Here is a 22,316-nt window from a genome sequence, read left to right on the forward strand (position 1 = left end):
AGGTCAGGGCTCCAGCCCTGGATGGTTTAGACTCTGCAGCTCCAAGCTGTGCACACGCGGGGAAAAGGCCGGAAGGAAACAGCAAACTGTCTGGAGGGTGGTTGTTTCTGCTGCTTTGTTTACCTGGGTGCTGGGGATGGAACCCAGGGTCTGTGGACTCCAGGCACCTGGACTATAGCCACAGCCCAGCTCTTTGGATTTCTTTATTTATTTTTTATACATTTATTTATTTATTTTTATGTGGTGCCAAGGATTGAACCCAGTGCCTCTCGCGGGCTAGGCAAGCACTCGACCACTGAGCTCTGGCCCCAGCCCTTTGTTTCTTTAATGTCTTCATTTTCTTAACTTGGGCATTAGCAACATGTAAAGGAAAAACAATGAAGAGGAAATGGGGCAATGAAGAGGGATCCAAGGTGAGTTTAAGTTACAGTCACCTTTTAGAAAACCAATCATTTAAAGACGCAGGCTGCTGTTTAGTCCTGGGAGGAGGTAGGGTTAGGCCCCAGACAGACCTGGGCTGCAGCGTCTGGCGTGACAGGCGCCCTGGGTATCGCCCCTCTCTCCGGAAGCCCCTCAGAGGAAGTGAGGATCCCTCTGAGTGAGGATAACGGTGCTCTTCAGAGGGACCGGGGCTCCATCCACCAGGATTCTCTGGGTTGTAGCCGAGAACTGTGGAGAGTTCTCATCCTCTTCCTGTACCTGGGCCCCACACGACACTCCACCTGCCTGGTGACCTCTGTAACCTACGGCTGCAGGCAGAAGGCAGCCTAGGGTAGGGCCCAGTGGCTTCTGCAACTGGGAAGCTGAGATGGTACCTCTCTGGACCCTCCTACTGTGGCGGAGGCCCAGCTCAAAGGCTGCTTCCTAGATAGGCCGGAGGCCTCAGCCTCCAAAGGCCAGCAGTCCCCACACAGAGAGGAAGGGGTGGGGAGTACTGAGCCTGGAACAGGTTGGGGGAACCTGCCTGCTCCAAGATTGAGGTGGGCTCCAGTAGGGCTGATCATTGCATTCTTGGGGGCCCAGCTGAGCACCCAACAGACGTGGAATCTAAGGCAGACCTCTGGCTCATAGGACCCCGGGCCAGCAACGCCTTGGTCTCTGCTGTCTGCATGGCCATCTGCAGCCTAAGCAGGCCTGTGGTGGGATTTTCTGCTTCTTGAAGGACGAGATGACAGGTTTTGGTCCTTCATACCTCTTCATAGAGTGAGGGGAACTTCTGGAACCAGAGTGGGCCCATTTCCCAATTCTCTGTGTGCCCAGCTCTGGGCTCCTGTTCCAGACAGGCCTCAGGTTGCCCAGAACCTAGTCTGGGTAGGTGAAGGCTGGGTGGCCTGGTCTGGCTCTTTCTATTACTAGATGTGGAGGGATGTGGGAAGCTGGGCCTTCTTTCTCTCCACTAATGACCACAAATAAATTCCACACCCCTTCCCTGCCCCACCCAGCAGTCTGGCCCCAGGCCCTGCCACTCCCACCCGCCCCCAAACACTGGCCCTCCCAGGGCATTGTTTCCAAAGGTCATTGGGAAAAGCCTCCAGTGAGCTGGAGACAAGGTCTCCTGAGCACGGAGGTCAAGCCCTCTCATCCTTGGACTTGACCCCCTGCCACCTGCAGGCCAAGGTCTCTTACAAACAAGGCCACACTCGCCGGCTGTATATTTAATCAGTGCAGATTATTTGCAGAAATATACAGGGGGGTGGACACCCGCCCTCCACCCCCACCCCTCGCTGGCTCTCCAGTTCTGCAGGCGTGATGACGGGGGCAGCTTCTGGACTCGCACTCAGCACCAGGTAGAGAGAGGCTGGCAGAACCCCACTCCCTGCCCCCAGTGCCCGCAGGGTGGCACAGCCCACTTGCTCAGGACTTGGGGGATGCCGAGGGGGCAGAGCCGGCTGTACAGTACCATTTCCCCCAGCAGCCTCAGCCTCCTGCTGACTTTGGGAAGGAAAAGAGTAAGGGAACCCCCGCCCCCCACCCCCAGGCGGGACCCAGGAGGCCTTCCAGGCCACAGTGGGCTCCGGTGGGGGATACACTGCTGGCCTGTGTCCCCTGGGGGAAGGGAGCTGGAGTCAAGGGATCCCCTAAGCCTGACTTGTAGCACTGTGGGCACCCCACTATTGGCACCTGTCTGGTATCCTCTGCCCCAGCCTGGGCACCAGCAGCCCCCTCTCACTGCAAGGGTCGGGGACACTGGCAGCAGGAGCCTGAAACTGGGGCAGACCCCTGAGGACGGATGTGAGTGGGAGAGGGTGGGGAGGCCCGGGAGGGAGCAGACGGGTCACAGCTGAGAAGGAAGTGCAGGCTGGGGGCGAGGTCAGAGCTGGTGCTGGGCAGGTCCTTGGCAGACTCCCTTTGGTCCTTGGTGAGGCAGGCCCAGGGCCCCTTCCGCGGGAAGGAGGTGTGGCCTGAGGGGTGTGGGAGCTGCCAGCTGGCCAGGGTAGGGTGGGGTCCTCAGATGGGGGGAGCAGGGCTGCTGGGGCTGTCAGGTGGGCTGGGAAGGAGGCAAGATGGGACTCAGAGGCCAGTGGACTGCTCGCAACTGGGGGTTGCCCCTGGGTGAAAAGCTCTTCCTAAGGCAGAGAGACTCAGGAAGGTGGGGACCCAGCTGGGTCCCTTCAAGGCAAACAGGGCCCCTGGTTATGGCCAGGGTTGGAAGAAGTTCCACAACCCTTGTGCCACCTCCCAGAGGTGGGTCTCTGTCCCTTGTTCCTCTGGCTGTGGCCAAGCCACAGGTGGATGAGGGCCTGCTTCCCTAACTGCAGCAGAAGTACATTTAGAAAATTCTAAGCACTCTGCTTTAGTCAAGAAAGCAGAAACAAATCTCAGTTAAGGTGCCAAAAAAAAAAAATCCCTAGGCATAAATAAACAAGGACTGACAGGAGGTGTGTGCAGACCCGGAGGGCTGAGAGAGCCCCCCGCTGCTGCTGGGGTGCCCCAGGGAGCCCCCGGAACCACAGGAGCCACCCTGGCCCGAGCGCCAGGCGGAGCGGGGTCAGACCCACTCCTGCAGGGAGCGCTTGCAGTAGAGCAGCACCCGCGGCGCGCCCTTGCGCTGCATCTGCACCAGGGCGTAGGCCAGGCCCAGGATGCAGAGCAGCAGCAGCAGGGGCACCAGCACCACGACCACGTTCACCGTCCGTGCCACCTCCTCCATCTGCACCACCACGCGGCTGCCCCCGTCTCCGTCCTCCTCTGTCCCCGCCCCACCCCCCACATCCCCCTCCGCACCACCGCCCTCCACCCCAGGCTCCGCACCCCCGTCAGGGTTGAAGGGCGGACGGGCTACATCCGGCCATCGGGGTCCAGGCTCCGCCTGCTCCTGGCAGCCCATGAAGTCCCTCAGGATGGACTTGGGGTAGCCGGGTTCCATCCGAAGGCGCTCATTGTCAAATTTCCAGTACTTGGTGCCCTTGTAGAAGTAGGTGTAGGCTGCAGGGACAAGGAGGCCAGGGTAGCTTCAGGCCAGGCCCTACCAACCAGCCAGAGACCCTCAAAGACGACCCGGATGGACTGAGGGGCTAGTTTTCAGGCCCCCTCCCTGGGGCTGGGGCTGCAGCTCGGTGGTGAAGCCATGCTTAGCTGGGTCCCGTCTCCAGCACCAAGAACAAGACCAAACACACTCCTCACTTGCTTTCCTGAATGTTTTCGAATCTGCCATTTTCCTATCTTATAGGGGATAGACTGAGAAGACCCTGGGTCAAGGGCATGGCCAGAACCCCAGGCTCCCTGACTGGGTTAATGGGGTACAGCCTGCTGGCTGCTCGCAGGGAAGCCAGTTGCCTCATTCAGGCGTCAGCTTCACCCCACACAGAAGGGACTGTGTGGTGACATGGCCGTGAGCCTGCATGGACCCGGAGCGGAACTCAATGTTGCCTTGCACTGGCTCTCTGGCCTTGGGCACCTTGCCTGTGTCCCCTTGACACTGGGAAGGGCCGGGTTTGAAGCAAGGGGTGAGTCTGGGCTCTGCTGAACACAATGTGAACAGAGCAGCTGCAGAGGGACACGCCCACATGTGGGAGCTGTGTGACCACACTGAGTGCTGGCAGAGCAAGCCCGGTCTCCTCCGAGCCTGAGACTGGAACCCAAGGAGGAGGGCTAGTGGTTTTTCTAAAATGCACCAGAGACCCTGCTGGAGAAATGAAAGAGCCGCAGCCCCTTGTCACTGGGTTGCATGATAAACCGGATTTCCCTTCTAGGTGGGCCAGTGACGCCCTGGGAGGACTCTGCCCTCAGTTCTCTGAGCAAGTCCACCCGCTCCAGCTCCAGGCTCCCTTAAGCTGTGTGGAGCTGGACACTGTGGGCTGCAGGGCAGTTCTGAGTTCCAGGTTTGGACGCAGGCTGGCCTGGGCAGACCCGGACTCCACACCTTCCTACCTGTGAGCTGAGGCTCTCTGCTCAAGACTCAAGGTTTAGTCTGCCTGTCCTTAAAAAGGGGAGGGCCAGGCCCAACATAGCTGTCCCCATACATGCCACTGCAATGCTGAAGGACTTCGGGCAGTCATGTCCCCTGCTCCTGTGGCACACCGGGAGAGGGCTGGCTGGCTGGTACCTGCATCATTACTCAGAAAGGCCCCTTTGGGGGAAGCGGGGATCCCCTGCCAGACGCTGATGGGCTTGGGGTAGCCGGGGTCTCCGTGCTGTGTCTCCTCATTGAAGCGCCAGTACCTGTGACAAGAAGCACCAGGCTGTGGACCTAGAGACCCTGCTGGGACCGGGTCCAATCCCCCACAGGCAGTGGGCTCTTTCTGGATAGGCCTCGCAGGGGGCAGGGGAGTCAGGTTGGGGCCTCCTCCCTTTAGGGGAGGGAGTGTGCCACTCACCTGTCCTCTTGGAAGAAGAAGGTGTGACCTGTGGGCTCCCACCAGATGGCCGTGTCGATGCGGTCATAGGGGATGCCCAGGCCATAGCTGGTCAGTGGCTGTGGGTAGCCAGGCTCCAGGTTTGCTTCTCGGAAGAGCCAGTATCGGTCACCTGGAGGAGGAGCGGGAGGTGTGTGAGGAGGCACCTGGGGGGAGTGTGCGTAGGGTGGGGGCTCAGGAAATGCCCTTCTGGGCCCACAAACCCATTCTTCTCAGCATACAGCACTGTCCATATGACAGGTGGACATCCACACGCCAGGACCACGTACAGTGCACCTCCCAGCACCCATGGAGGGGAAGCTGCGCTGTCAGGGACGCCAGTGACACATTCGTTTCCATGTGTGCAGGTCTGTGGATCACACCCAGACACACCCAGACACTAACAGCCCTTTACCCACTGAGTTCTTATATAGACAGGGGAATGGGGTCTCTGCCTGGTCCCTGGGACTCCTCAGTGGCCCACCACCCGCCTCTTTAGTGTGAGCCCGGTAACTCCTGCCTCCTCTGGGCTCAAGCTAGCGGGGCTGGAGACAGCCATCTATCAGGGGCAAGTTGCCCCTCAAGGTCTGTAGCAGACCGCAGAATTCCTGCCCCCAGGTGGGCCTGGGGGACCTGCTCTCATGAGGACGTATGCTCATGAGGGTAAGAGGCAAGGATGGAGAGAAATAAGGCCATGCCCCCATGGACAGATACTCACCCCCAATCTGGGCGGCCTCCAGGTTGCACGGTCCCAGGTCCACCTGACGCTCCTGGCTTCTGTCTACCTCCCCTCCTCACTTTACCACTAGGTATAGTCACTGCCTGCAGGTGTCCCCATCCTCCCAGAGTGAACTCAGAGTGGAGACAGGTAGAAACAGGAGCCACAACCCTGTGCCCCTCCTCTTCCCCTCAGGTCCAGCTGAGCCAGAGGTCAGGGCATGAAGTTGCCCGGCCCCTCCCCCACGCCTGTCCCAGCTCACCTTTGAAAAAGACAAAACGACCATCCTGGCGCTCATAGGCAGCACTGATGTCACTGGGCAGACCACGCCAGAAGTGGCCAATGGGCATGGGATAGTTGTCCAGGACACGGTTGTGCCGGACTCGCCAGAACCAGCGGCCCTGGGGGGGGGGCGTGGTGTTGGTGGGCAGCTGTGCCTTGCCTTGGGAGGCCTGACCCTCACCACCCCTTCCCAGGTCAGAGAGGGTCTGGGGGAGGTCACTGTGACACTGAGCTAGGCAGAGCCAGGGCAGGCCCAGGGTGAGACCTGGGCTGGGCAGCTGGCACCTGGGCTTGTCATGGGACCCTCAGCAAATCCCTCATCCTCCTGGGCTGGTTTCTTCCTCATCAGGGTCTGATGGCCCCTTGGGGCTGCTCAGTGAGGGAGGGACAGGGTGCTCAAGTCAGCAGGCAGGTAAGGCTCTGGGTGGACTGGGTGGGAGCCCTCCTGCTCTGAGCCTGGGCCAAGGGGTTGGAGGTGGGGGAGGCACCAGGAGTGCAGGACCAGACCTTGAACACGAACATCTCCCCGCGAAGCATGGCCACTGTGTCAAAGTCCCCGTCGCAGATGTTGGGGCCGTACTGATCGGGTCGCTCTGTGGCTCGGGGCTGGGCTGGGGAGCCTGGCTTTGGGGGCCTGTCTGGCTTCCCGCCTGGGGGAGGTGGATGGGGGGGGCGGGGAGGTCGATGGTCTGGCCGCCGGGGTGTCACAGTGGGGAGAGGCCGGGTGGGCTGTGGCTGACCATCTGGGGTGCCTGCAGCAAAAAGCAGTTAGCAAGAAGTGAGGGGGCAGCTCCAGACCCAGACAGGATGAGCTTCTCCAGCTCAGAATCCTGGGAAGGGATGGAGACAGGGCAGTAGCAGGCCTACCCTGGAGAAAGGTCTTGTCTGCCCACAGCAGACCCCTCCCCCATGCTCACCATCATCCTCAGGGGGACCTTGAGTCTCTTCCATACAGTCCCTTCCTGGTCCTCCCCACTGGACTTGGGTCACTGCACTCCAAGGCTGCCTGCCTTGGTTTCCCTTGGGCCACTTGCCTCAGGATGCCCACATCAGGAAGCGGGACTCCTCCAGAGATAAGGGCACAGTTCTGGCATCAGGGACCTTGAACTCTGCCAAGTGCATGTCTTGTTACCCAACTGCTGAGGATGCAGGGGCGGTGGAATCTATCAAATGCCTTGCAAGGCCAGAGCTGCCAGCCCCGAGGAGGGCTCAGTGTGGGCAGAGTGAGGGCTCTGGCCCATGGAACTTGGCCCTCAGGAGCCCTCACCACCGAGAAAGCCACTGGAAAAGTGACAAACTAGCAACTCTCAGGGGAGGGCCCGTGACAGGTTCGGGTGGGAGCAGTGGTGGTGGAGGTGGATCCTGGGACCCTGGGGCACTCTTACTCTAGTGACTCCCCCAGAGCTGCAGCCTGGAGCCACGGTGAGACCCTGGGTGAGGGCCAGGCCGACATGGGTCAGCCCTGGGTCTGACTTCCAACACCACCACTTTCCAAGAGATTCTGTCACTGATCCTCGGAGAGGGCAGAGCGTCAGTGCCTGTGTCTCACAGGGCTGGGCGAGGGCAGGCAGACCGGGACTGGTCACAGTCCACTCACCGTAGAGCTGCTGGATGCCCCGGAGGTCATCCTCGGGCAGCTGGAAGTTGTCGGTGTCCATCCACTGGTAGAAAGGCGCCATGATGGCACTGGGGTTGCTCGAGTGCTCCAGGCCAAGCGCGTGGCCCAGCTCGTGCACTGCAACCAGGAAGAGGTTGTTCCCTGCAGGAGTGGGCAGCCTGGTCACTCTGCCCTGTCCCAGAACCTGGCCACCCAGTTCCTCCAGGCCGAGGCTGCCCAGAGCACCCCCCCTACTCCGGCTTCTCTCTTCTGACCCCTAATGTCCCCACCTGAGAAAGGTACAGCAAACCTTTCTCTACCTACCTCCCCTTGGAGATGGGACAACAGACCGAGGTCAATGCAGGTCTCCAGAGACCCAAACAGGGGACACTCTCCCTTCCTGACCCTGCAGCTGCTGCACCCACTCAGAGGGCCATGCCTAGCCCAGGTGCTGCTGGCCCTGCCCCCACCCTGGCCAGCTGTCCTCACCATGCAGGTCAGTGCTGGAGAAGGTCCAGGGCTCATCTGCGTCGAAATGGGTGTCCCCACCCAGGCCAGGGCCAGGGAAATAGGCGTGGGCCAGAAAGCCACCCGTGCCATCAAATGGCGAGCTGTCACCGTGGAAGCCAGAGGCAAAGAGTACCATGATGTCGGCTTCCTTCTGCCGCCGTAGCCGGATGTCCTCGTAGGGCACCTCCTGGAAGGTCAGGGGTGTGGCCTGCTCCCACACGCGGAAAGCCCTGCGCACGGCCTCCAGCGAGTGGTGCCAGCCCAGCTTCTCGGTGTAGTTCTGGATGCTGTGGGTGGGTGGGAAGGATGTGAGCGGATGCAGGCCCCGGGCTACTGTCCTCTGCTGGCACGTTCCCAAGAATGCACACAAAACGGTCAGGACCAACCATTAGTTTATTCTGATGTGAATTAGCATTTGCAAATCCAGTACTTCATTAAAATTCTACACGGTAGCACAGAAGCTGATTTTAAGTAAGAAAGACAGTAAGTTAATAATAGTACGGAAGCTTCATGGCTGGGGATGCAGGTGGCTGAGGTTGGGGAGATAGGCCAAGCTGTCCTGAACATTGACCCCAGGGTCAGGCAGACCCAAGTTCAAGACCTGGTTCTAACACCCTCGATGTGACCTTGGGCAAGTGACTTAGATTCTGAATTTGTTTCTTCATCTGTACAATGGGAAGGGCGGGTAGTATTTTCTGCATGGGGTCCCTGTGCAGACGGAATGACTATCGAAGGACTTGTAGCACAGAACCTGCTGTCCAGGTCACTCAGATCAAGCTGGACAGACTTCCATGAAAGGGGGAGAGGGAGGGAGATCTGGCCAATCAGACCATGAATTACTCCAGGGCCGGAGGTCTACAGTCTTGGGAATTGTTCTTTCTTCGGTGAAGCTGGGCAGGGGTCATGGCTAGACTAGACAGGGAGTCCTTCGGGACCGCCATTGGCTACAGGCTCACTCTGCTCAGGGGTTCTGCAGGGGACTTGCTCTGCTCACGATGGGTGCCTGGATTCCCACACTCCAGCCTCCGCCCCAGAACCTACTGGAGCCCCTTGTGGCTGCCTAACTGCTGACAGTGGGAGGCAGGGAAGGACAGAACGGAAGCAGCTCCAGGAGTCCTGACCTCTGGAGAGAGATCCTAGAATGCATGGCTGCTCTCACCAGCATGGGAGCTGCGGGGACTGTCTAGACGGCCCCCCAGAGTGAGCCGCTGGGACAGGAAGCCTGGGGCTCAGCCACAGAGAGGGTCAGACAGTGGCCTGGGCAGCAGGGCCCCTACCTGAAGGTCAGGTGGTGGTTGTTCCATTTCCGCCCGGTGAGGGCATAGCGCTTCCGCCGCCGCAGGTTGGCTTTCACGCGCACCCCAAACTGGTCTGGCACCCCACAGCGGGGCCGCTTCATCCACCTGGGCCACAGGTGTGCAGGGTGAGCTCAGCGTGCCTGTTTCAGCTCTGCCTCTTCCAGGCAGCCCACCTCCTGCCAGGCCCCTCCCGCCTCCCAGCTGCCTCTAGTATGGAGGTGAAAGGGGTGGGGACACTCAGCTTTCATTCCAGTGAAGTGGGCAAAATGATCTTGCACTGGACCGCTGAGCGTCCAGCAGTGACTAGATGGAGGCAAGTCCCATTTTACCAGTGTACTCAAGAACAGGAGGGTTGCTCTTAAGGCCACCTGTCCTTGGTGTGTTATGTCCAGTGCTTCTCAATGATGTGGCTTTGAGTCACTTGACCTCTTAGATTCAGAATAAGGCCCCACTAGGACATCGTATCCAGGGCCTGCGGACTGAACCTCCCCATTCCCATGCCGGTGGCAGATATCACTAATCAATCACTAGTCTGGATTCTGCCTCAGAAGCTTTCTCAACACAGCTTCAGACAGCCACTACAACCAGTCAGAATCAGCATGGAAGACGAAATCATCTGCCACTTCTTATCTAGGCCACTCTTTTCTGGAATCTCCACAGGCAAAGCCCTACAGAGAACAGGCCAGAGGAACACATGGGGTCTGGGAGGAGCCAGAGACTCACGCCTTGGTCTCTTCGTCCAGCACACCCGTGACAGGGATCCCGTAGAAGCGCTGCATCTCTGCCAGGGCAGAGGCCAGGATCTGGGCGGAACGCATGGTGGACATGTGGCGGCTAGGCTGGGGCAGGTAACCGTAGAGCCGCAGCCAGTTCTGCAAAGAAGTCACAATCCTGTCAGCTGGCCCTGGCCCTGCACCCTCCAAACATGCACAGTATGCACCAACCAGCTCTAACTCTACCCCCAGCCTCAGGTCGCACCTCCCTGCCTCCGGCTCCTCGTCTATTCTCACTTGAGGAGAATGAAAGTCCTTTATGAGTCCTCTGCTTAGAACCTTAAATGACTTCGCCCAGAGGAAAGCCCACTCTTAAGGAGCTACAAGACTCTTACTACCTGACCCCACCCTAGATGTCTGACCTAACAACCACCATCCAATCCTGTTGGGAAAAGACCCGCTGACCATCTCCTGCACCCACTTCCCTCTTACCGCCATCTGACCTGCTGTATACTTCACTTAGGGCATTACTGTCTGTCTTCCCCCTTGAGGACAAGGTTGTGTCTGTGAGGACAACTAGAGTAGCTGTCCTTATTACTGCACTGGTCCCTCCTGAGTGGGCTCCGACCACTGCAGGTGGCTGCTGGGGAATTCAGGGTTCAGAATCTCTTGAGGACTAACCAAGTAGGAAAACCAGATCCTCAGGGTTGCTCCCAGCAGACCCTAAATCTCTTGAGAAGAGGGCAGACAGACTCAAGCAGCCCAATCAGGTCCAAGGGTGGGGGATGGAGACCTAAAACCAGCCTGTGTTCTGCCGCAAACTGTTTTTTAGTACTGGGGATTGAACCCAGGGGCTACGTCTTCAGCCCTTTTTATTTTTTAATTTTGAGATGGTCTTGCTAAATTGCTGAGGCTGGCCTCAACCTTAAAAATCCTTCTTCCCAAGCCTCTTCTAAGCTGGGATTACAGGCCTGCACCATGGTGCTCTGCCTGCCACAAACCATTTTCTCTGGGCCTCAGTTTCCTCATCTGCAAAATGGGGAATGGCGGAGTTGTTGGGGTGAGATTTGGGGGAGACAGCCTTGGGAAAAGCGTCTGACACACAATGGATGTGTGCAACGCCTTTCAGAGCTTGCTAGGCAAGTCTCATCCCTCTGTCCAACCATTAGTCAGTCTGTCCATCCATCCAGCCAAATGTTTTGGGGCACCCTCCCTAAGTTTGGGAACTGGGTCAGCGGGGGACCCTGGGAGACAGGGTCTGCCCTCCAGGGCTCGCAGTCTCGGGGAGACCAGGGAACCCACAGTGCAGGATTTTACACCCTATGACATTGGCAGTCGCAGCTGGAGGGCAGAAGCACAGGAAAGCCAGGCTGAGCAACGGGGAAAGGCAACTCCTCCAGCCCCTCACGCCCTCAAGGCCGCTGGGGCCTCAGTCACAGGCAAGCTGTCCTTCCCGCCTCTCCTCACCCACCCTGATGGCCACGCCTTGAGTGGCCCTGGAGGATGAGGGCTGTATACCTGCGGTGTCCAGGGCAGGCCAGGAGCTGGACACAGTGGCTGCTCTGGATTGACAGCCTGCGTTGACCAGCCAGGGCCACACCACACACCCGCCTGCCTCCAGCGTCCCTCCAGCTCCTCAGGTGCTGGCGCTCTCGGTGCCCCGTGCCATCAGCCAGCCTAGCTCAGCGGCCTCTAGGCTGCGATGGGGGAGCTGCTGGAGAGGCGAGCTGGTCCGCAGCTGGCACGGGGGCCTCTCAGGACCCGGGGAGCAGGCAAGGGCAGCAGGGCGGAAGCTTGGGGCCGAGAAACAGCCTTAGCTCCACCGCAGCAGCAGGACAAAGCCCAGCCGCTCCAGAGACCTGGCTCTGTGTCTCCGTGTGCCCCAGCTGCCTGAGGGCCTGCCCGACTAGGGGTTTCTGCAGGGATTACGTAGAAAGTGCACAATAAACATAGATGACAGAAACCAGGGGCCTGTCTGGCCGTCCCCAGGGCTAGTCGCGTTCTGCTTCTTCCAGGGAAGCTTCACCCTCCTGGCCACCAGCCAGGGCCCTGCACAGGGTGGCTGTGGCCTCGCCACCTCCTCAGCCCTGTCACACACTGGCAGTGTCATGGCCCTGCAGCAGCCTTTCCCAAGCACTGAATCTCCTCGAAACCCCTGTGGTGGCGGCGGCAGGGGACAGCGGGTCCACCCCGATTAGTGGATACAGTTTTCCTGAGGATGCAGGAAAGAGAGGCCACCGTGCTTTTGCTCCGAGGGCGAGGGGCGGGGGGCTGGCTGCTGACAGCAAGGGCACCTCTACATTTCCTATTTGCATAAGGTAAAAATATCTCCAGGAGCGCAATCACAGGCCACCGAGGGGCTGATTAGCAGTGTCTGCAGAGTGACAGGAGGGGGGAGAGAGGGGAGGGCAGAGCTCTGGGGAGGAGAGAGAGGAGCTGGCCTGTCTGCAGCAGAGTTCCAGAAATCAGCAGAGGGAATGGGGCAGCAGGGCCTCTGATCCCAGGGCCAGCTCAGGGGTGGCAGGAAAGTCCCAAGGGAGCCTGTGGACCCTCCCTCTCACAGACAGGAATCTCCAAGTGACCAGGGAGCAAAGAACGTCCATCTCCTTGTTAGCCAAGCCCGGAACCCTCAGCCTCTCGGTGACAAAGGCCTCACAGCCACTGCTGAGATGACAAGCCAGAGGCCTAGAGCTGGTGGTGCCCTTTGGGAGGCAGGGACGTAGGCAGAACCGTGGTCTTGGCACAGACCAGCCAGGCGAGCCTCTGGGTGACGAGGCGAAGCTGACGGCTGCCTGACTCTGGCAAAAACACGCACTCAGGCGGCTGCATGCCAAGTGCCAATAAACCAGCCAGGGTGGCAGCAGACACCACCCGCAGGGCTATGGGCTTCTTCCCTGTCCCCAGTGCCCAGGAGGGAGTTTCCTGCCCCACCCCTGCATTAAGTGTGACAAGCTCAGGAGGCAAGGACGGGGTGGGGGGTCAACAGCTTAAGGGGGGCCCAGGTGTGGCAGGTGCTGCTGCCTCCAGGTGAGGGAGTCCCACCTGCCGAGCCCTGCTGCTGCACAAGATACAGACAGGAGGTCCAAGCCTGCGACCTCCCGTCCCAAAGTGGGGGAGGGCGCAATTCAAGCTCCTGCAGCTCCTAATGGTGACTGTAAAACTGTCCCCTCACAAGTCCCTCCTTTCCTTGGCCTGGAGTCTCACAGGAGGGGTGAGCCAAGTGGTAAAGCTTTGTTCCTCACTGGGCGCGGTGGCACACACCTGTCATCCCAGTGGTTCATGAGGCTGAGGCAGGAGGATCAGAGTTCTGAGCCGGCCTCAGCAACTTGGCGAGGCCCTAAGCAACTCAGCAAGACCCTGTCTCTAAATAAAACATAAAAAGGGCTGGCGATGTGCCTCCATGGTTAATCGCCTCTGGGTTCAATCCCTGATAGGAAAAAAAAAATGTTTCTCAGGTGGGGGAAACTGAGCTCAGGGAGGTCAGTAAGAGGCAGAGCAGGGGAAGGGTGTGCACCAGAGCTTGCTTCTGCTTCCATGAGACCAGTGTGAGGAGAGGAGGTTTCCGGGGCCACGAGGGCCCCTCTCGTCTGCAGCACAGGGTGGGGTTGCTGCAGGGGACCCCAGCACCGAGGTTCTCTCCATCATTTCTTTCTTGAGCCCCAGATCCCATCCTATAAGTATTTACTGATGCTGCAGGTGAGTGGCCGGCCCTAGGCAAGATGAGTAGGGGCCCACGGAGTCCTTGCCCTGAGAGAGGCCATGAACAAAGCACCTGAGGATCCAGCCCAGGCCAGGCAGTCCAGGCTCATCACCCCACGGAATGCTCACAACCACCCCTGAAAAGTAAATGAACATGTAACCATTCCCAGATACAGACAGAAGGTCCAGAGGGTGGGTTGCCCACCCAGGGTCACACAGCTGATCGGGCTAGAAGTGGGCCCACGGGCAGTGCTATCAGACCGGGCTGTTTCTGACGTACCACCAGCAATCCGGACCTGTGTGGGGATGCTGGGCTCTGGGCCCTCTCAGGAACAGTGCCCAGCACAGCGCTGGGGGAGGACCTCTAATCCTCCCCACACCCAACATCCCCGGCCGGGTCTGGGCACCGAGCCACGCCGGCCCTCCCCCAGGACTGCTGAGACAATACGGAGGCAGGCCTGTAGGGAGGGTGCGTCTGAGAAGACGCTGGATCAATACTGTGCAGTAAGTGGCCATGGGGATGGGGGCGGGGGCTAGCGCCGGTTCTTGCTGCCATGGAAGCGCCTCCTGGGCCCAGATCAGGGCAGTCGGCCAGTAGCCCCTCCCCAAGGCCCTTATCAGACCCCCACGATAAGGACAATCGGCACTGGGCTCTGCTTTGCCTCTCGCCCAAGTTCTCTGCCATCTGAGCAGACCTGGGCAGGCTCACCCAGCCAGGCACAAAAGGAGTCTTGTCAGGGCCACCAGCAATGGTCCCAGCCCCCAAACCTTTCATGGCCTTGTGAGGTCCTAATCACACCATCTCTCCCACCCCATACTCCTGCCCCGAGGGCTCCTGGGAGCAGGCCAGGCTCTGTACTCCCAGCAGTGCCAGGGACTAAATGGGGCATCCAGAGACCCTGCAAGCCACACACTTGAGGCCAACAGGCCTGTCTTCTCCAGAGTCCATTCACCAGCTGGGTGACCCTGAGCAGGACCCAGATGTATCCAGTCTAATGCCAGAAAGGGCTCAATGTCATCACACCCAGCCACTCCCTGAGGCCACAGCTGGGCCAAGGACTCATCCCGCTTGCACCCCTGCAGAGGTGGGTAGCCCAGTCTATCTCAGGGCAGCAACAACTGTTGGACAGCTCTTCCGTGGGCTGAGCAGAAATCAGTCTCCCTGTGTCACCTCTGCCCCCTGGTCCCCACTGCTTGTGCACATAACAAGCCTTCGAGTAAATGAACAGGATCAAGGCGACTTCTCTGACCCTCAGTTCCCTCCTCTGCAAAATGGGGTCATGCAGGACAAGCTTAAGAAAACAAATGGCAACTAGCCCCAAAATCAAAAAAGAAAGAGGGGAGTGGCCAGGCTGCCAGTCCTTGGTGGCTTGCTTGATACCTTTAGGGGCAGCATGATCCACAGCTGGCAGACACAGGTGCTTATCTGGGCTTAAATCTGCCTCTCACCATGGCTCTTAAAGAGTTGCACGTGAGGCTGGGACTCTGGTGGTGGGGGACACCACCACCTTCCCAGCCAGCCTGGGAAGCAGGAAGGAGGCAGACTTCCTGCCACTTCTTTACCCCAGCCCACCCCACACTCCTTAACCTGGAGGAAAAAACAAACCAGTCCTTTGGCCAGGGGGCGGGCAGGGGCGGGGTGAACAGGGACCTCTGTTTGCCAGGAGTTCCAGGGTTGGCTGGGGGCCAGGCCTTGGGGCCTCACCTGGAACTCCCCCTACAGGTGATTATTGGATAGGGCAGCCCACAGGGCTGGGAGCAGACGGCTGGTGGTGGGGACACTGCTCACACAGCTCAGGGTAGTTCTGGTCCCACCCCGAAAGCTCCTTCCCACCTGGCTCAGGTCCAGCAGGCTCCTGCCAGGTGGAAGCTCCCCGGGATGGCACCCCGCACTCTGACCTGCAGCCTTTAACCCAGCCTAGGCTTGGGTCTCAAGCCACACTGATCTGGGTTTAAATCTCAGCTTTGCGGTCCCTAGGTGTGGAATCTGGGGCATTCTCTCTCACCCTGCAGGCTTAGGTTTCTCCCCCACACAGTGGGAAAACGGAGCAGCCAACTAAGAGTTGAAAAGACAACAAAAAGTGAAAATGTGTAGGGGGCACCCCTAGCCATGCCCAGGACAGAAGACGTTGAGGGTGCTCAGAAAGAACACCTGGGCCTCTCTGGGCCCCACATGTGGCCATTGCACACAACACTCAGATCGCACACAAATGTAATGAAGCTCTTCAGTGACTCCTTCCAGTAGGTATTCCGCTATTCCCATTTCAAAGACGGGTAACTGAGGCTCAGACAGGCCCAATGGAATGGCCCACAGTCAATGCCGCTTGCTTCTCAGAGTCACTGGTTTTGCTACTATTTTTTAAGGACTTCCTATGTACCAGGTGTCACACTTGTAAGCATGGGGCATGGAGCTGGGGGGGCCTTCACCCCTCCAGGGTGGCAGTCCCTCCTGGGGACGGGACAAGGTGGTACTCAGAATTACAGGTTGGCCCTGGAGAGCTAAATCAGACCCTGGCTTCCAGGCTTCCCGCTTCAGGGGCCTGACCGTCAGATGGCAGGAGGATGTGCAGCTGCTCTAAGGGCTGGTCCCCAGGTCCCCATCCGTCTATCCTGACGCCAGGGGTTGGGTGGGTCTTCCTGCCCAATTTCTCCTGTTTCCTCCATGAGAATGGGACTTGGTAAGGGACATCCCTCTTTGTCTGCTCACACGCCTCTGCCATTCTTGCCTAGGTTTGCCACCTCCCCCAAAAGGCCCAGTCCCATGGCTACTGGTCTCCAGGCATCCCTGGAACCCATGTCCTTCTGGGGAGCAGCCCTATGGGAGCCCTAATTCTCAAGCCCTCAGTGGAGCTTGTTCAGTCAAAAGGCACCTACTGTGTGTCTCAGGCCTGGAGTGTTCAGCCACCTTCCGGGTCCGAGGTTCTCCCACTTATCTGTGGGTGCTTCCAGTACCCTCTTTGAACTGAAGAAGAAGGAGCCCAGCAGTGTCCCCAACCTCTCCCTGTTTTTGCTGACTCAGGGAACACATCTCCACGCCCAAAGCAAAACTGGTCACGGGGCTTTGCTTCTACCTGAGTGTCCTAGAGTGTAAGCCACATGAGTCAGGATGATATAGAGGGTGCCAACTTTGTTCTGAGCCAGGAAGCAGTGATACCCCACAGCTAGACTCAGGTAGAAGCCAAACTAGGCAGAGGTGACAATGACAGGGAACAGCTGGATCAAGCAACAATAGGGGTGTGGAGGGACAGCCAGAATCAAGTGGTGGGTAGGGAGCAATTTTCCTTGGCCCATGTGTTGCCCTTCCAAGCTGGCATCAACGATGGGGCAGTGGGTGCTGGGCTTTTAGCAGAAGTCATCTTGGGGAGGACAGGAATATTTCCTGTCCACATGCAGGGATGTCTTTTAAGAGTCTGCAACTCTTTGTGATGGACCTAAGGAAGGTGTCTGTGTCCAGGAGTTACAATGGGCAGGTCACACCCATTTGTTGCTTAGAGGAGGGGACACACTGGGCTGTCCTCTGCAAGGAGGCAGCTGATGGGCTAGGCCCAAGGGCAGTCAAGCACAGGGACGGTGTGAAAGACCCAGCCCCAATCAGAGCCCCATCACATGGGTCAGAGCAGTGCTCTCTGGGACTGGAAAGAGCACGTGCAGAGAAGCCATGTGTCAGCAGTTACTGTGGATTCCCAGAGACATGGCCCTGACATGGGCTCCTTTCTCCTTGAGAGGAGAGGGAGGGTCTCTGTAGATTCTGCTCCACACTCACAGAGCATTAATACGAGGAGATCGGCCATGAAAGGTTGGTGGCAATGAAATATGAGTAGAGGTGGAAACCTGGGGCTGCAGCTGGCAGGTCCAAATGAGCACTGGAGTTGACCCCATCCCTTTGCTCAACCCACTTGGTGGCCAGGAAGGGGCAGGAAAACATTCCTGGGTCTGTTCAGGGAGATGGGTGTGTCCATGTTTTGGTGGTGGCACCACACCTGTGAACTCTGGCAGCTGAGTCACCTGAAGTTGTGCCTGGCGGGTGAGAAAGGCTGAGGGTGGGTCCAGGTGGGAAAAGACACCTTCTCTGGTGACAACCAAAGGCACTTAAATCAGTCAGGTAACTGTAGCCAGGATAGAGACCTGATGGGGGCCTGGAGTCTCTGACCATTTGACCCAAAGCTACAGCAGGCACCTTGGCCAGGTGGGGCTTCAGTACCTGATGGCTGGAGGCTGGGACCTGATGTCCAAAGGAAGGAGTTGGATAGAAGAGTTGCTCAGTGGTGGCTTCCCCAAGTCAGCCTTTCTGGGTGGGACCTGGCTGGTGCAGGCGTCTGCTGGCTCCTAGCACAGGCCAGACTCCCTGATTCAGCTGGGGGAAACTTCTGAGGTTTCTACCCTGGTTGGCTGAAAGGGAGGGGAAAGGGGTTGGCTTTGGCTCAGCTGCCAATGTGCTTGGAGATGGTCGTAGAGGTCTGCAGCAGCGGACAATCTGGGGCAAGGACTAGAGCCCTTCTCCAAGGTAGGGAGGCCCTGACCAGGGTATAAGCCAGGCCAGGAGTCTGAATAGACAGGCTGGCTGCTAACGCCACTGTCTCTTTGGGCCCAGATTGTTCCCAGATTACTGATGGGAATCCAGGAGCAGCCTACACCTCAAAGCCAATTCTAGGGACTAGGACTGTCCACATTTTTTGGTTGATGTTGCTGGGGATCAAACCCAGGACCCTGCACATGCTGGGCAAGTACTCTACCACTGAGCTACAGCCCCAGCCACTTCCATCTATCTCTATCCTTCTAGTCACTGGCTTCCAACATTCCAGGCTTCCTAAACCTTCCAGAGTCCCTTCTAGCCACAGCCCAGACCCAACTTGAGTTGTCTCAAGGAGTGGGGCCAATCGGAATTCCTAGCCAGTGACAGCACAGGTTGAAGGTTTCAGTGCTACCAGGGGTCTCTTAGGGATGCTGAGCTGTGGGTATGTGGAACTGTGGATGCAGCAGAGAGAAGGGGGGTGGCGATGGAACTGCAGAAGCAAAGAAAAGAGTGGGAAGCCTCAGAAACCCCAAGTCCCAGCATCTCTGCTCCTGGCTATCCAGGATGCCCGTTCACAGTGCACAGTCACCAAATTCTAGCTTAGTCTCTAATCCTTTCTGTATGAAGATGCCACCCCTATGTATATTATATTGTAAAGTTCTTAAGGGTGAATCTGACTTGAAATTCTTTGGTACTCTCTACTCTAGTGGCAGGTGACACACTCCCCCACTAGCAGAAGCCCCCTATAAGCCTCTGCCTGCAAGAATTGGTGTGTGGAGGGTGGGGGAGCTGGATTGGACTCCCTGAAGCTTCTCCTGGCCTGGCCAGGGAGGGAGGGCAGAGCAGGTGGGGAACTAGTTGGGAGGTGAAACTCGAGCCTGGGAGGAATTCCCTGCCCTTCCTCCACGCTTTTATTAAAGTAGGGCGGGGAAGGAGCAAGCTTCCATCGGAAAAATCTCCCAGGCAGACAGGGGAGGTGGGGAAGCCGCCGAGGGCTGGGAGGGAGCACCGTCCCCGCTGCAAATAGAAACAGCGCTCAGGCGCTCGCTGGGCCCGCAGCCCGGGCAGCCCAAGGGCACCGAGGCCCGAGCCTATCCGGCCGGGCGCCGGCTCCAGGGTGGTCCTCTCCTCACTCCTCTCATCACCTGTCCAGGGCAGGGAGCAGGACCTTAGAAGTCAGAAGACCGACTCTTTTTGCTCTAGGGCAACGAACTAGGGTTGGGGGACCCCCTGGAGCTGGAGTTGCTGACTGGACCCGGCTCTGCGCCGGGAGGCCGCGCCTGGTCACCGGCGGGACCAATCCAGAGACCCGCCCGCGTAGGGACGTCAGACGGGCTTCCAGAGAAAAGAGGCGCGGAGTCTACGCTTTCCTACCAAGCCTCGGCGGAGGGATGCGGGTGGGAAGAAGTGCTAGGGGGACAGGGTCTCTGCCTCGGACTCCACCCGGGTGCAGAGAGGCTTCCGCGCAAAAGCGCTAGAAAGTCGCCAAAGCGCCTCTGCAACCTGAGTCTGCTGCCTCGGCGGTTCACACCCCTCCCCCTCCCCATCCTGACCAGCTGGGAAACGCAAGGTGTCAGCCAGACCAGAGGCTACCCAAGCAGGAGCTCTGCCCAGCTCCCGCTCCGCCCAGGGCACCCCCCAGCAACCCCCTCCCCACTTGTAAAGAGCACCAGGGCGCGCCAGTCCGGCTCTCGAGGAATCGGCAGCCAGCAAGGGAAGGAAGGACCGGAGGAAAAGAATGGGGGCGGCGGAAGCGGCTCCTGGGACACAGGCTGGGGCGGAGTAGTGTCCTGGGCGGGCGCAAGCCCTATGCCCTCCAGGGTTTGGGACGAGGGCGAGCTCGGGAGGGGCACCCGGCCAGCTCCCCTTTCTTCCCGGACCCCTTTCCTGGTCAACCCCCAGCCGGGTTGACGTCTCCGCTCCCCCACCTCCGGGCCCCCCGGCTGCGGGCGTGGCTCCCCTCTCCATCCTCCAGCAAAGGAGCAGGGCGGGGGTCCTTACCTCGGCGTGGATTTCTGCGTCCTCGGCCGCTGCGCCGCGGCCCAGGCAGCCCAGAAGCACCATCAGCAGCAGTAGCAGCCGGGGCCGTGCAGCTGCCTCCCGACCGCCGAGGAGGCTGCCCGCGCAGCCCGGCCGTCCGGACGCGCTCCGGTCGCTGCCCATGCTCTCGGCTCCGGGTCCCGTCTGGAGCGCTGTACGCCCGGCTCGTTCGCTCGCGGGTGCCGGGTCCCCGCGCGCGGCTTGAAAACTTGCGACGCTCCCTGGCTCCGGCCCGGCGGGCGCGCGGCGGACTTCTGGCTCCCGGTCCCTGCTGGAGCCGCTCAGGTCCCCTCGGCAAATTCCCAAGCTCCAGGAGAAGCGGGCAGGGGCAGGTCCGGGCGCGCGGAGCCCGCCCGCGGGAGGGGGGCCGGGCCGGAGCTGCGGGCCGTGGGGTCCCGCAGCGTCGGCGCCCAGCGCCCGGCTCCCGAGAGCAAGCACAACTCCTGAGCCTTTGTCTGGCTCAGCGCTCCGGCCGCCCGGACCCGCGGCGCCCCCTGCGCTCCCAGCTCCCTCTGTCCATGCCCAAGGCCCGGCGCTGCCCAGAGCGCGCGCCTCCTGCCCGGGGATCTGCTCAACGCTGCGCCCAACAGGGCCGGGGTCCCCAGGCAGTCCCGGAAGGAGCGCAGGGAACTGGCCCGAGCGAGCGAGCGAGCGAGCGAGCGAGGCACGGAGCCGGCGCCCTACGTCCCCGGCGAGTTCGGCGCGGCTTCGGGCGCTCGCAACCCTCCTCCCAGCGCGCTGCGGCCGCCGCCGCTCTTAAAGGGCCAGTACTCTCTCTGAGTGCGGGCCCTGGCGGGGGCTGGGGGCAGTTCCCTAACCCGAGGCTTCCGAGTAGCAGGTGCCCGTAGTCAAGCCCCGGCAGGTGGGGCTGTTCTTACCAGATGGCGACAAACATTCCCAAGCCCGCCCCACGTCACTCCATCCCAGGTTCTGGAGGTGGGGGTGACCCTCAGTTGGATCGTTTGGGAGGGCGCAAGGAAGGCGTGGTCTCCCTAGGGAAGAGGAATGAAGATTCCTCCTCCTCGCTGTTGGTGGGTGAGAATGGGGGATATTGAGGCAGAGGGGGACAGGGAGGAGGGCTGGGGAAGGGACCCAAGTGTCGTATTTTGACTAAAATAAACGAATGAATAAAAACAACAACAACAACAAAACCCCCAAAAAACAAACAACAACAACAACAACAAAAACCGCTGGAATTTGCTGGCCAAGGCCCTTTCCAAAGCGTGTTTTGGGCCCTTGAGTAACTCTCCTCACTTGCAAAGTGAGGGGGGAGTTGGCTGCCTCTGCCGGGCGGTGCGCACAGGTTTGAGTCCCGCGCCCCCATTGGCCTGCTGTTGGATGTGGACAAATTACTTAGTCTTTCTGAACCTTCATGTCTTCACCTGGAACGTGGGGCAAGGAGCCGGGTGAGGATTAGGCGAGGATTCTGGCACCTGCTCAGCACACATTCGTTTCCAAACAGAAGCCAGCCATTTCTTGGCCGCTATTATGTGCAAGTGAAGTGCGACATTGAGGCCCGAACAAGCTCTGGACCGGTGAGCAAACCTTTCCGCGGAGCTTAATAGGATAGATTTATTTATATTCCGGGAGTGGTCTGAGATCCGGTCGGTGTGGGTGCTGGAAGCCAGAGCTAGGGAGTCGGGGTCGAAAGTCCGCTGAGATTGTGCACAGACCTAGGGCAGCCCTGGACCCTGGCGGGCTGAGGTCGAAAGGTGGCTGGGGCGGAGATCGCACCTCTCTGCAGACCCGGAGATAGGAGCTTTCCGTACCTGAGGGCGGTTTTCCCTAAAGTGGGCCCTTGGGGCTCCATAGCGGGCCTCGCCTCCCTGCAATCAAAGGCGGGGCAGAGAGCCTTAGAAATGGCCTGTTTGAACCGATCTGCCAGGTGAAGAAAAAGCACCTGGTGCTTGGTCCACATGGTGGACGTTACCTGTTGCCTGGCAGAGCGTCCTCCCAGGAAGGAAGTTAGAGTTTGGCAAGTTCATTCATTTTCTCCAACTTCTCTGTAGGGATCCCTCATCTGGGAAATGGGTTTCTAAACTGTCTACCTTGAAATTTGCTTTTGGGAAATGTACAGTGGTCTTCAGAAATGGACACCAGGGTTGCCCCTG

The 22,316-nt window shown here is 59.3% G+C and overlaps 1 protein-coding gene across 1 annotated transcript; it reads right to left on the minus strand.

Annotated features, from left to right (window-relative positions):
• Nucleotides 1-1,616: 1,616 nt before the first annotated feature.
• Nucleotides 1,617-21,007, minus strand: MMP15 (matrix metallopeptidase 15). The gene is made up of 10 exons (XM_079117594.1): nucleotides 20,167-21,007; nucleotides 9,964-10,112; nucleotides 9,220-9,345; nucleotides 7,922-8,229; nucleotides 7,433-7,594; nucleotides 6,343-6,587; nucleotides 5,816-5,954; nucleotides 4,818-4,968; nucleotides 4,547-4,662; nucleotides 1,617-3,426 (listed from the first exon to the last, which is right to left on the minus strand). Exons 1-10 carry the CDS (start codon nucleotides 20,326-20,328, stop codon nucleotides 2,990-2,992), a joined length of 1,995 nt encoding a protein of 664 aa, XP_078973720.1. The 5' UTR covers nucleotides 20,329-21,007; the 3' UTR covers nucleotides 1,617-2,989.
• Nucleotides 21,008-22,316: the final 1,309 nt, after the last annotated feature.

The sequence above is a fragment of the Sciurus vulgaris genome (genome assembly GCF_902686455.1).
Source record: "Sciurus vulgaris genome assembly, chromosome: 17".
NCBI classification, from domain to species: domain Eukaryota; kingdom Metazoa; phylum Chordata; class Mammalia; order Rodentia; family Sciuridae; genus Sciurus; species Sciurus vulgaris.